At 41.2% G+C, this 14,822-nt stretch overlaps 1 protein-coding gene across 1 annotated transcript in view; it reads left to right on the top strand.

The window, feature by feature from the left end:
* Positions 1-14,822, top strand: part of ABCC4 (ATP binding cassette subfamily C member 4 (PEL blood group)) — a 311,731-nt gene that overhangs the window by 119,521 nt on the left and 177,388 nt on the right. Inside the window, exons 13-16 of the mRNA XM_073664144.1 lie at positions 3,487-3,573; positions 11,779-11,875; positions 12,923-13,135; positions 13,271-13,411. Of these exons, the coding sequence (XP_073520245.1) occupies positions 3,487-3,573; positions 11,779-11,875; positions 12,923-13,135; positions 13,271-13,411 (538 nt within the window). The remainder of the gene's footprint in view (positions 1-3,486; positions 3,574-11,778; positions 11,876-12,922; positions 13,136-13,270; positions 13,412-14,822) is intronic.

Genomic DNA, 14,822 nt, shown 5'->3' with positions numbered 1-14,822 from the left:
ACCAATATGATAAGCTTCTGTTCCATTCACATTAAGGCTGTGTGCCCACTATGCGCTTTTTAAGCGTTTCCGCAGCGGCAATTCCGCCGCAGAAACGCTTAAAAAGCTCTTGGTAGAAGGTCTGCCATGTTCCCCAATGATAACCCACATGTGCTGTGCACATTCTACGGAAATTTACGCTGCGGATTATTATTGCGGAAAAATCCGCAGCACTACCAATTATTTTGCATATTTTTCGCCATTGACTTGCATTGAATCACATAATATCCGCATCACTACATGTGCACATGCGGATATCATGCGGATACCATGCGGTTCAATGTGCGGATGGTACCCGGGTTTGGAGAAGAGGAGACTCTCCTCCAGACCCGGGTACCATAGTACCTGTAAAAAAAAAAGAATAAAATAAAAAAATATACATTATACTCACCTGCTGATGGCCCGCGGTCTTCAAAGCGATCCGTCCTGTGTCCCCGGCAGCTCGCGATAGTCTAAAAGGACCTGCCATGATGTCATTTAGTCATGTGACGGGTCATGCGACTGCTGATGTCGGCGGTCGCGTGAACCGTCACATGACTAAATGACGTCATGGAAGGTCCTTTTAGACCACCGCAACACACCGGATGGATCAGATAAGGACACCGGGGGCCATCAGAAGGTAAGTATAATATTTATCTTTACCATTCTTTTACGGTCACACTATATAAATCCATGCGGGTTGCATGGATTTATATAGTGGGATCAAGGTCTAGACCCTTAGATCAAGAATAGGACAGACATTTATAGGACATTTCATAACTTTCCCAAATTCTTATGAAAAAATATTCTCCACAAACTGCATTGAACTACTGTACTCAATTTATTATAAATTTTAGGAGTCAGAGTCGGTCCATTTTATACTGACTCTGAATCCACCAAAATGGGCTCCGACTCCACAACCGTGGCGAAAAGTGTTGACACCCTTAAGATTGTTCCAGAAAATGAAGTATTTCTCCCAGAAAATTATTGAAATTACCCATATTTTGTTATACACGTATTTATTTCCTTTGTGTTTTGGAACAACACAAAGATTAACCCTGACCCGGCTAAAAGAAGTAACAGAAGACGGAGCATGTGCACAGCAATGTCGTTTTTACATTACTGTACATTACACTCATTTTTTTGCAGTGTTTTGAGGCCGTTTTTAAGCCAAATTAAAGAACACAGTGTTAAAGAGCCCTAAGTGCAGAAAATGCACACAAAAAAAAGTGCAGAAAATGCACATAAGAAACAAAAATAACCCATCAATTTTCCCTAAATCTTCTTTTCTTCTATCATATTTTATCTTGTATTAGAATACAAAATGGTAAGTCTATGATGAAAACTTCACTCAGGTATATCCCCGTCCTCTTTCTTAATGTTGCATGCCTGGCTGTAAGATAACTGGCTGCAGCAGGAATCTCCCTATTGTGCTTTGACTGCAGTACTACTAAACACCATCCCCTTGGCATCGCGTCAGCCAGACATCAGCAGAAGATGGCACTGATCAGCAGGAAGATTAAAGAAGATGGCCAAAACTTTTTATTACCCCCCCAATGTATACTTACAGGGCCCCTAAGGGTTTTTGTAAATACCTTGTGTTGCATTTACTGCCTGTGAGCGGCGATACCTCTGGCCGTTCACAGGCATCACGTAGCCTGTCACTGATGTCACGTCAAGTGAGGCGTGACACCAGTGACGCGGTCACCGCGGTGGATGCTGGGTTGTGGGCGGGGTTACCCCCCCCCCCGCGCGTCACACCAAGCATCCACAGCGCGCTATCCAAATGAATGAGGAGAGGGAAAGCGCGTGGTGGATGCCGGGTGTGACGCGCGGGGTAACCCCACCCACAACCCAGCATCGACCATGGAACGCAGAAGAGGGAGACCCCCGGCTGCATCTGGAATCAAGAGGTGACATCAGCGGATGTCACAGCCGGCTGACGCCGGGGGGTCACATGATGCCTGTGAGCGGCCAGTGATAGTGCCTCTCACAGGCAGTAACTGCAACACAAGGTAATTACAAAAACCCTTATGGCCCCGGGGCAATACACTGAGGGGATAATAAGAAGTAGTGGACAACCCCTTTAACACTTTTGTTCTCTGCTGGATTGCTACATGATTGGCTGTTTCAGGATAATGCAGAAAATGCTGTAACCTGACAAACAATGTGATCAACTATATTTATTTTTTAATTTAATGTAGCGTTCCCTTAAACTGTAGACCCAGTAGACCACATACACTTTCATTATGAATTTAACATTTTTTTTTACCATTCTTGCTCTATAAAGCAGAACATTGGGGTGCCTTTTTGCACCACATCTAGCATCCTTTACAGACTTCCCTTTGTGGCTCCCTGGGTGTCCATCTCTTATTTCCACTGAGTGTCTATTATATATATGTACGTTCCATAAAAATTCATTGGTCAGTGTATTGACATGTAATCCTTACTATTAACAGGTATCCTTCACTTAGGGCTGTCTACGGGCACAGTAATTGTGCTTGTTGGTAAATGTATATCCAAAGTGTATAGTGAATGAAAATATGTGGAGACCTGCAGCTAGTAGTTGCCTAAGCAGTTATAATTATTGGGTGTCAGGTATACTAGCATATTACAGTTCTGCACGAGTTCTGTGTGGTACAGATACATAACATGGCACTGTAGTTTTCAGATATAGGTGTGATGCCACACTGTATCATGTTATATATTTCTTCACTTGTAAGTAACAACTCACATACTGCATTGCTTACCTCTCTCCTCCTGTACCTGTCAGCGACTTCTATTGTCTAAGATTATTGTACTTGTTCTTATTATGTATACCCCTTTTTACATGTAAAGCGCCATGGAATAAATGGCGCTATAATAATAAATAATAATAATAAAATGGTGCACACTCCTATAAGTAATAGTAACGGCCCCTATACACATTACATAGCTATTGGCTGGCTCTCTCATACACAGAATCACTGCCCTGTTGGGCGCTCCTGTATTCTCTATGAGAGCTACTGCTCTCATAGAGATGTTGTAAATCGAACAGGCTGGATTCTTTGTCTGTTACATATTAGACTGATATGGCATGTTAAAACAATTTTAATCTAATATGTATGGGGCCTTTCAAATTCCCAACAGTAGACAAATCCCTGTGTATTGACTTGCATCGGTGCAGATTTTCTCCCATAGAAGTCAATGGAGATCCCTGGAACTCATGTCACACATGCATGCGGTTTTACTATGAGCACTGTTTTTCATCCTTATACTACCTGTGCATAAGTGTATATTAAGTGTTTGTTTTACTGGCCAGTATATTATATACAAATATGATATGTATATTGAATAATGATACAATAGTGCATAAAACGTCAGTGGGTCATTTTGTGCACTGAGATATTGTATTGCTAGTATGGTCATGTGGACGAGGCCTCAGTGCCAGATTTACATCTTTTTGTTTTTTTTATCTTTGTTTTATAGGGCTGTTTACCAGGATGCAGATATTTACCTGCTGGATGATCCTCTAAGCGCTGTAGATGCTGAGGTCGGAAGACATTTGTTTGAAAAGTACATATCATTTTTTTTATTTCCACCTACTTCTTTCCTCTTTGTAGCCGGACATTCATGGTCGCCTTGTCATTTAGGTTACAGAATAAATACATTATGAGACTCCGGATGAGACACGCAGGACTACAGAATAAAAATACACATTTACATTGTAATTTTGTATATGACAATGAAAAGGCCACACACAAGAAGTCTATGGCAGCATACTGATATCTTTCTGTTTGTTAAAGAGGACCTTCCACAAGTCTGAGCATGTTAAACTGGCCACATCGTGAAATAGTGGCTGCAGAACTGAATAAAACATGGATTCAGTGGGATGAAAAAAAGAAAAACTAAGGGGGTGTTAATAGAGATGCATCTCTGGAGGTGATTACTTTTTCCCTTGCATGACTTTGACCAATCATAAGCTAGAGGTGTCATTCAGAGGAAAAAAAGCATGCCCCCAGGGAATGTCAGATCCGGCTTTCTCTTTGAGAGATATGTAATGACACACAGCCCTGCTATCCTCACTGATCGCACTGCCGGTATCTACTCTGATTACAAGTGGGGGAGAAGAGTATAGCAGAGCTGTATGTTGTTACAAACACAGTTTGCAGCTGCAGTTCTCCTCTCACACCAGTCAGTGTGTGGTGAGAGGGAGTAGAGCAGAGCTGACAGTGCCGTGGGATGAGAGCTGCAGAAGGTGAATGTTGTGACACACAGCTGCTCAACTTGTAATCACTCAAGATGCCGTCAGTGTCTTATGCGGAGAATTACAGGTCTGAAATTTTCTGGGGTGTGTTCCTTTTTCCTCCTTATTGATTGGTCAATATCATGCAGGGGAATAAATGACCGCCACTAATGAAGAATCTGTGCTAACTCCCCCTTGGGTATAAGTAAATTAGCATATAGGCTTTACATGCTAATATCTCCGCAACGGAGATTAGAGGTTAAAACAATAATAAAGAAAAAAAGAAAAATGTTTTATTCAGCTCTGTAGCCACTTTTCCATGATGTGGCCAAGTTAATATGGTAAAATTGGTAAAAGGTCCACTTTAAGACCTCTTACTTGCAGTGATCATTCCTGTGCATACATTTATTATTTGCATTCTTGTGTATGAACTATCAGTTTTGTCGTAATATTTTTTATTTGTTGATCATAATCTTATTTGTCTACCATTTTTCGGATCTATACCACATTCTTACTATTAACCCTGTTTCAAAATTCTCTACTGTGCAAATAGACGATCACCCACAATACACAAATACCCTGCAGTAAATAAATAACCTACAATAGTGCATGAAAATAATATAGGGTACTTAGTTTACATAATTTTGATCAAACTGCAAAAGCCATCTCACCTCCTCATGGTGGCCCTATTTGGGACAGTCCCAACTCTAATATTTAAAACTTTACCGTTTGTCAAGTGAAATGCATGTGGATAAGGGCTGAGAGACTGAACCCAGCTAGTGGACACACAGACATGAGAAGCAAGATGAATAAACTTTCCAGCTCAAGGAAAGAGTGGCCACACCCTTATATGCACTTGTGCACACTATTAAGATCAGCCAAATTTCCATTGGGGTTCTGTAAATTTTCACAGTAACAATAGCGCTGAAGACTGCTGGAATGGCAAAAAGAAATTTATGTTTTTAAAGGGAATCTGTCACCCCCTGGGACTTTTCTGACCTCTAATATGGACATACCGGTGATAGAAATGTAAATCTATACCTACCTGTATGGCCCATATTAGAGGTTTGCTTGCTTTGATATATCTTCTTATAAAATCCGTTTTCCTTGGCTTGGCGACCGAGGCATGCCAGGAAATGCCAGCCTACCTACTTAAGTGAAATATTCCCTCCTCCCCTCCCCTGCACGTCACAGAGCCCTGTGATGTGCACTCTAGATGTGCACATCAAGTGCATTGGCAATGCGCCTATAACTTAAGGTTTTTTTTTTTTTCTCCCTGCCCTATTTTACTGCTGTGCTCTAGTGCGCAGGCGCCGGGGAGTCACTGTGACTTCCGCTCCAGTGACCTCTGGCGTACACAACAATAAGGTTTGGTCCCCACTTCCTCCCAGATAGTTGCTAACTATCAGGATGTGTGGACCAAACCTCATTGTTGCGCACGCCGGAGGTCACTGGAGCAGAATTCACAGTGACTCCCCTGCGTCTGCGCACTAGAGCACAGCAATAAAATAGGGCAGGGAGAAAAAAAAATGCTCCTTTAAGTTATAGGCGCATTGCCAGTGCGCGGGATGTGCAGCCCTAGACTGCACGTCACAGGGCCCTGTGATGTGCAGGGGAGGGGGGGGGATATTTAAATTAAGTAGGTAGGCGGGCATTTCTTGGCGTCCCCCAGTCGCCAAACCTAGGAAAACTGATTTTATAAGAAGATATATCAAAGCAAGCAGACCTCTAATATGGGCCATACAGGTAGGTATAGATTTACATTTCTATCACCGGTATGCCCATAGTAGAGGTTTGAAAAGTCCCAGGGGGTGACAGATTCCCTTTAAAGCACCACTCCAGCATTTGTTTTTTAGTTCCCTGCCCCTAGTATCATACATACAAAGTATCCGTCGTCATCTTTTATTGGTGCCGCCCCGGTCACTCTCCAGCAGTTTGTGTCCTGCCGGATCGCTCCAGTGTTTGCTAGATGAACCGGAAATAACTATTCAATGTAAGTCTATGAGGCCAGTACAAGGCTTTCATAGATTTACATTGAGAACTTATGACTATTAGCTCTGTTTTCTGGTCGGTCAGAAGTAGTGGTCACAAGATGGCGGCGCAGGACTGGAGCGGTGCCGGGAATAGCTGAAGACAGCATCTGGTAAGTATAAGACTAGGGTCAGGGACCGTAAATTAGTGGCACCACTCCAGCACTGAAATTAAAAAAATTGCTGGAGTCATGCTTTAACTACAAGTTATCGTTGCACTGGTACATGAGTATATTGGCCCCGATGAACATTGGTACATAGGTATATTGGCCCCAATGAATATTGGTACATAAGTTTATTGGCCCCGATGAACATTGGTACATAAGTATTTTGGCCCCGATGAAAATTGGTACATGGGTATATTGGCCCCGATGAACATTGTTACATAGGTTTATTGGCCATGATGAACATTGGTACATAGGTATATTTGCCCCGTAGAACAATGGTACATAGGTTTATTGGCCCTGATAAACATTGGTACATAGGTATATTGGCACCGATGAACATTGTTACATAGGTTTATTGGCCATGATGAACATTGGTACATAGGTATATTGGCCCCGAAGAACAATGGTACATAGGTTTATTGGCCCTGATGAACATTGGTACATAGGTATATTGGCCCTGATGAACATTGGTACATAGGTATATTGGACCTGATGAACATTGGTACATAGGTATATTGGCCCTGATGAACATTGGTACATAGGTTTATTGGACCTGATGAACATTGGCACATAGGTATATTGGCCCTGATGAACATTGGTACATAGGTATATTGGACCTGATGAACATTGGTACATAGGTATATTGGCACCAGCGTGAACAATGTCTTGATGATGGGGGGTGTTGAAGTCAGATGCTCCTGATTCATTAAGAAGCGCTCGCCTTTTGTAAAAACTGGTGTGTGCCTCACCACAAATCTTACTCCAGTCGGGGACAGGAGTAAGATTTCTGGCGCAAGGAGCCCCGTCGCTCGTCATGAAATAAATGAGCCTTGGCATCAAGCCTCCATCCTGTGAAACTTAAGTGAAAACCTAAAAAGTAGTAAAAATTTTGTGCAACTCTGCGTGGCGCAAACATTTTATGACTTTTCACAGTGATTTATCCCAGCATGCCCCAAGCGTAGATTAAATGCCCATAGGATGGAGAGGAAGCTCCTGAGGCTACAGATGCTACAAGCAGTCTTGAGACTTGTAGTACTTCAGGGTATTTTATTGTGCAAAACAAATGTGTTTTTGAATCCGAACGGGATTCTTCTTGTGTTACAACACAGCCGGCATTGTCATGGTCCCAAGCTGACGTCAGTAGCCCAGCTGTAGAGTGGGAGCGTGCCTCTCATCACAGCATTGCCACTCATGGATATAAAATTATCATCATGACGAATAGCTGTCATTTTTTCCTTCTGCCCATTTCTCCAACCTTGCATCTTGTTTGTTTCCTGAAGTTTGCCGCTGCCTCTGGTCACAATTTCTGTTGCTTGCTTTGATGTTTTGTTTTCTGCTCTAAACAGCAGCGTTATCTAAATAAATTCAGACATTTGTTTTCTTGACACAGACAGAAGATTTCGGATGTCTATGACAATGCTCCGAAAGTTACTTTGATGATTAGTTTCCCTCTCACATTCCCACAAAGTGAACCGATGCTCAGTGCCTTGATTATGCCGTGAAACGCATTGACTATACAGAACGTATTTGTTACCCGTCGAGGCCCTGGGACATGAAACATTTATCGGTTCAGCAAAACTGTAAGGATTTGCACATGAAATGTGTCAAACAAAAAGCTTAAATTAAGGCATAGCAACTTGTTATCCCGGGCTATTTTATTTATCGAATCAGAATGTACGGCAGAAGACTGAAAATGTTCTCTATCGTCAGTCTGTCAAAAATCCTTTTGAAATAGAACGTTTTCTTTTTCTTTCAATCTTTGTCCTGTACAATGGAAATGTATCCTTATTCAGCCCGCCATATATGTATATGAAAGCAGAGCTTCAGCAAAAATAATGGTTTAATCGCACCTATTCTCCTCAACGGTGTATTTTATTAGAAGAACAAGTGTGTGGCCCTGACACGGGCGCTCCGCGTAAGGCAAAATTCTGGTCTTCACTTGTATCCGCACAGTTAAGTATAAGGATTCGGTGTCCTTCAGTGCTTTGTTGTGCGAGAACACGGAAAGAACCTTGATCTGTATTCAAAAAGTAGCATAATTAAGGAGAATTGAATTCTGCTTCACATTGACGAGGCGATTAATACAGGTCTGAAATCTTTCGCTGGAATTCTTTGTATTGTGGGTTTTAATTATATTGTTGGTTTTCTAGTCTAAATGAGATCCTTGAAATGAAAGTTTTTAATTTGTATAACCTTGCTTCTATTTTTTTTCTCAGTATATTTTATCAGACTCTCTATTGCTAATATTATATTACTATTATACAAATCATAGAAATGAACATGCATTAATTGGGTATTCCGGAATTTCCACTTTTCTAGCCCCTTAGTGACCAGGTCGTAAACAAAACCAAAAACACAACGGAGGAATTGTATTTATTCACTGCAGGATTATATTGCATTGTGGGGAGAGGCACTATTTTGGTTTTCTTTTCAGGCAGCAGAAAAGCTAGAATCGGCCCTGCCTTCAGTCCGCGGTGACACTGTCCACTTGTCAGTATCATATTGCAGTTTCCAACAATGTGAGGCTGCACTGTGATCCTAATCTTTATTCTCCTCTCTGTTTGCAAAGGATGTCAAACACATGTGAGCAGATCCGCCCTACATTTATAACAATCGTAATGCCAGCTTGCTCCCCCTAGTGTTTAAAATGTGAAAATAAAACTTTTTATAGGGGTTGTCCACTTCTTTCACAACCCTTTTTAAATCACCATAGTTTTCCTATGTAAAATAATAGAAGCTATACTCCTCTCCGGTGCGGGCGCCATTTTGGCGATGTCAGCGCCTGCTGTCCCGGGGCTTGCGTGATATTTTGTTACATGTGAGACCTGCAGCCAATCAGTGGCCGCTTCCCTCTCACTCCCTTTGTACATTACTGACATCCGGAGGAAGTCAGAGAGCAGCAGCTCTCCCTTCTTCTGGTTGTCAGCTTCATTTAAAGGTAGTCAAAGGAAAGCTGCCGTTGATTGGCTGCAGGGCTCTCGTGACATTGTTATCCTGGTTATCGCATGACATTGAGCTTCGGTAGACCACTCGCCGACACCGCTGGAATGGCCACTGCACTGGAGGGGAGTATAGCTGCTTTTATTTTACATGAGGGAGCTCTGGTGATTGAGAAGGGGTTGTCCAAGTAGCGGACAACCTCTTTAATCATTTTTCATAATTGATAACTGTTTTACAGAAATACCTAAATTAAATATTTGAAAATGAAAACATTAATACTTTAAAAAAGTGAAATAATGTTAAAAAATGAATGATAAATTCCCTTTAACATCAGGTTAATTTTTTCCCTTCCTGCTTTTCAGCAGCCTTAATGCTATTTTTCTTTGTCATGAGTGAATGAGGCTCTGTTTTATGCTGGATATATTATATTATTTTTTAGCACAGTTTTTGGTTACATATAAATTACACAATAATTAATTAATAATACGTAGTAATTTTTTTGTGATGCAGATATAGAAAAAAGCTATTTTATTTATCTTTTATTTTTTCCTAATGTTTGTTTCATACCAAATAACAGGTTGAATGGATTCTCATGAATTAATTATTCTTATGAATATTATAGTTGTGTAGATGCTTAATAGGTGTAGTTTTTTCCTATTATATCTATCTAATTATTTTTTTTTAAATATTTTTTTTTTGCGATAGGGACTTAAGTTTTTATTACGTCCCCCCCCCCCCCCCACCCAGATGTTTGATCTATGTATTTACGTATTACATAAGTTGTCCCACAAGATATTATAAAAGATCTCTGGGGAACATATTTTTTTTCCTTTATTGATAATTTTTTCTACTGCACCTGGAGCATCTATTGGATCCTCAGTACAGGGGAAAACTGTCTACTGTTATGCTTCACACCACTGTAATACTTATCTGGGTCTGCTGTGACCCAAGAGCTCTACTATGCTAGGCGATCATGTGTTCGCCAGGTTTTACAGAAGCATTAGCAATGCCGATTCTTCTGTTCACTGCATACCACTTATTGATCGCAATGTAGCCTATAAAAAAGCAGACAGACATGGTAGTAAACCGCTTCTGTCATCTCACCAGAGTCCCCGCCTGTATCTGATAGTCGGGGACTGGACCTGCTCCCGCTAGATTGCAGGAGCTTTACTTCTGCATTGTAAATTTAGGCAGTCTGTTAGGCTATGTGCCCACGATGCAGAATTGAAGCAGAAAATTTCCGCAGCTTTTCTGCATGTTCTTGGCAGTAAAAACACTTGAGGATTTTACACTCGTTTTTGAAGCGTTTTTGCTGCGTTTTTACATGCGGATTTGACTTGTGTTTTTCAAGTGCATTGGGACCTCAAATCCACATGCGGAAATGCACAAATAATGGACATTCTGCGGATTTTTCCGCAAGGAAAATTTGCTGCGGAAAATTCTACAGCATGGGCACAGAACATGCCGATTTTCATTGGGGAGCATGGGGCACAGATTACCAAGCGTTTTGCAAGTGTTTACGCTGCAGAAATTCCGCAGCAAAAACGCTTGAAAAACGCATAGTGGGCACACAGCCTTAAGGGTTTTCCAAACATGTTTCAATATAGTTTTGAGTTTGTTTAGTGAGAAATTTGAGTTTTTAAAGAGGACTTGTCACTTGGATTAAATATATATTTTCTTACATGTTGTAATGCTGTTCTCCTGAACCTTGCTTTATTTTTTGTTTCTGCCCTTTCTGTTCCTTCTGGCCTTTACTTCTCTGTATATAAATCCAGTCTCTTTATCCAACAGGGAGTGTTCCTCAAGAAGAGTTAAAGGCCACACCCACTTGGCTAACATGTCTAGATTTAAATACAGGAAAGAGAGGGCCGTATCTTAGGAACAGAGAGACACAGGAACAAAAGAAAATCACTGCCAGATCATCAGCATTTACACCAGATAACCATAATACATGGAGACCTTTTTAAACTTTCCTTCACAATGAATAAAGAAAAAGAAGTGATCGCAATCCTTGGCTTTTTAAAAATAAATAAATAAATAAATATATATTACTGTTGGACAACCCTGTAAAAAAAGATTTTCCCCTTTGGTAATGTAGGCCTACATTTTTAACATCAATTACGAGGTTAGCTACAAGAAACATCTTCCATTTCTCCTTTGCCGCTATTTATATTGTGACCCCGATGTACTGAAACTTGGCTCTGCACGTTTCTTTGCTTCGGATCTTTGAGTCTGATCTGCGTGTATGACAAAATGAATAGTATATGAACTCTTAACAGCTTGTATTTTATACATGGATTTGTCAGATAACTTATTATACACTGTCTTGTCACCTATGAAAAATGTCATGTACTTGTTGGAGTTGATGAAATAATGACACATAATTTTGTCTTCTTAGGTGCATCTGCCAAGCTCTACGCAAAAAGTTATGTATCTTGGTGACCCATCAACTCCAGTATATCAGTGCAGCCAAGCAGATTCTCATCATAAAAGAGGTACATAGCAGTGTATTGGCACCATATTATCAATCTGCACTGACCCAGAGCACGATTAAAGGGGTTGTGTATTTGTTGAATGCAGCATAATTTTTAATAAATGTAAAATACAAAACCATTTATTTTAACATTTTCTGCATGGTTAAAAGTATTCTTTGTGGTGGCACAACCTCTTTAAGTGCATGAGCCTCTCCCAAAAAAAGTTTTGCCTCTTTTTTTCCATTGTTCCTCTTTTCTCTCTCCATCTGTTTTCATTTTTTATCAAAGAAAATACAATGTACATCTTCATCTCTGTTCTTGTTATTCTTGCTGAATATATTATGAGATACATACTGAAAATGCAAAATAAATCACAGTGAAAGAAGATACAATGTAAAGCATCTAATATACATCTACAGGTTGATTGTGATTTCTCTTAGAACTATAGCAAAACTTATGGCTGTGTGCCCACGTAGCATTTTTCAAGCGTATATGCTGCGGAATTTCCGCAGCGTAAACGCTTGATAAACGCATGTATATCCGCACCCCATGGTCCCCAATGGGATTCCGCAAGTTCTATGCACATGCTGCGGATTTTTCCGCAGCGTTTATGCCGCGTTCAAAAATCCGCAGCATGTCATTTAATTTTGCGTTTCCGCAAGCGGAATTGCCTTTGTCCAATGCATAAAAAACGCAAGGCAATTCCGCATGTGGAAAACGCGTGATAAACGCGCGAAAAATGCGCGATAAACGCGTGCGGAATTCCGCATGCGTTTTTCCGGGAGAGGACTTGCATTTATGCAGCAGAAATTTTCTGCTGCATAAATGCAACGTGGGCACATAGCCTAAGTATGTGAACCTTCTTGTGAACTTTTTCATTAAAATGCAATGGATTTTGGGTCACCTACAGCCTTATTCAATAATATCCTTAGCGATAACTTGCTGCAGAAGGACCACGGTGGAGATGTTACATGGGAACATACCCTCACAAGTCAAAATAAATAAAAAAACTAAAATTCTTTCAATTTAACAGGAAACATTGAACTTGTATTTTCTTACCTAACTCAGGGTCAGATGGTTGGAAAGGGAACATTTCCAGAGCTTCTACAATCAGGTGTTGATTTTGCATCGTTACTGAAAAGTGGAGAAGAAGAGCAATCGCCAACTCAAGATGGACAACTAATAAAGTCATCCAGGAACCGAACCTTCTCCCAGTCATCAGTCAGGTCTCAAGACTCCTCTGTACAGTCACAGAAGGAGGGGGCTGCAGATGCCCTGCCAGTAAGCAAATAATTGCTATTTCTGCCTTTATGTTGTAATTCTATGAGACCTACACAGTTATAATGTGGTATCATGGCATATCAGTCCTGACAAAATGTTGGTGTCTTCACTTTCGCCCTCTCTTGCCTACAATAGACGGAGCCTGTTCTGACGGCAGTTCAGGAGGAGAGTCGCTCGGAGGGAACTATTGGTTTCAAAGTGTACAAGAAATACTTCCTATCTGGATCCAGCTACTTCATGATTTTTATCCTTTTTCTGCTGAATATATTAGCGCAGGTATGTTGTTGTCAGGCTTTTAAAGAGAGTAAGGGTATGTGCCCACGATGCGGAAATGAAGCAGAAAATTTCCGCAGCGTTTCTGCATGGCAGAAAAAACTATTGCGGATTTTACACGCGTTTAGCGTGTGGGCTGAGTGCCCACTATGCGTTTTTCAAGCGTTTTTGCCGCGGAATTTCTGCAGCGAAAACGCTTGGTGATATGTGCCCCATGGTCCCCAATGATAATTCGCATGTGCTGCGGATTATCATTGCGGAAAAATACGCAGCATTTCCATTAACTTTGCGGACACGCAGCGTAATCGCCGCCATTGACTTGCATTGGGCCGCGTGACATCCGCATCACTGCATCTGCACATGCACATAATAAAGATTATACTTACCTTCCGATGTCCTCCCGGTGTTTTCTCCCCTCCGTCTGGTCTGCTGTATGGGTCACGGTGTTGTGAAGGACCTGCCATGACGTCATTGAGTCATGTAACCTGTCAAATGACTCAATGGCGTCACCGCAGGTCCTTGACATCACCGCGAGCCGCCCAAGACACCGGACGCAGCAGAGAAAACACCGGGAGGACATCGGAAGGTAAGTATAATAATTTTTTTTATTTTTTACCATTCTTATTCTTTTTTTTTAACTATAACTTGGTAACAATATATAAATCCATGCCGGTTGCATGGATTTATATTGTGTGACCAAGTTGTCAAGCACTTTTCCAAGTGATGCTAAAATCTCTTGGAAAAGCGCTTGATAACCCGCATGCGGAAATACATGCGAAAACGCTTGACAAACACTTCTACCTGGCAGGAAAAACGCATGTAAAAACCGCATGTGTTTTTCCTGCCAGGGAGAAGCGGAAAAAATATGCTGCATTTCTGTATCGTGGGCACATAGCCTTAGGCTTAGTGCCCACGATGCAGAAATGAGGCAGAAATTCTCCTGAGCATTTCTGCATCTCCTTGGCAGAAAAACGCATGCGTTTTTTACATGCGTATTTGCCATGCGTTTTTCCAGTGCACTGTATAGGCAAATACGCATGCAGAAACGCACAAGAATTGGTCATGTCCGTATTTTTTCTGCGAATAAAATCTGCGCAGAAAAAATCCTGACCATGTGCACAGAACTTGCAGATTGTCATAGGAAGTCATGGGATAAGGTATGCAATGCGTTTCTGGAGCCTTTACGCGCTGCAAATACGCACCAAAAAACGCACCAAAAACGCATTGTGGGCACACAGCCTTATGACTGCCACATTTGTTTCATTCTTGAGCTTCTCCTCATAAGAACATATAACCTACAAAGAACACTGTGTCTCCTGGAGATGGGGCAGATGGAAAAAGTTTCTTTCTCTTCCAACATCATCCTTTTCCTGTTTGCCAATATCTTTATGAGGCCACGTTCACACGTTCAGTA

This window comes from Phyllobates terribilis, unplaced genomic scaffold (assembly GCF_046119375.1).
Source record: "Phyllobates terribilis strain yellow unplaced genomic scaffold, ASM4611937v1 Scaffold_2__4_contigs__length_985480577, whole genome shotgun sequence".
Taxonomy (NCBI): domain Eukaryota; kingdom Metazoa; phylum Chordata; class Amphibia; order Anura; family Dendrobatidae; genus Phyllobates; species Phyllobates terribilis.
This window is presented reverse-complemented; position numbering and strand designations above follow the sequence as displayed.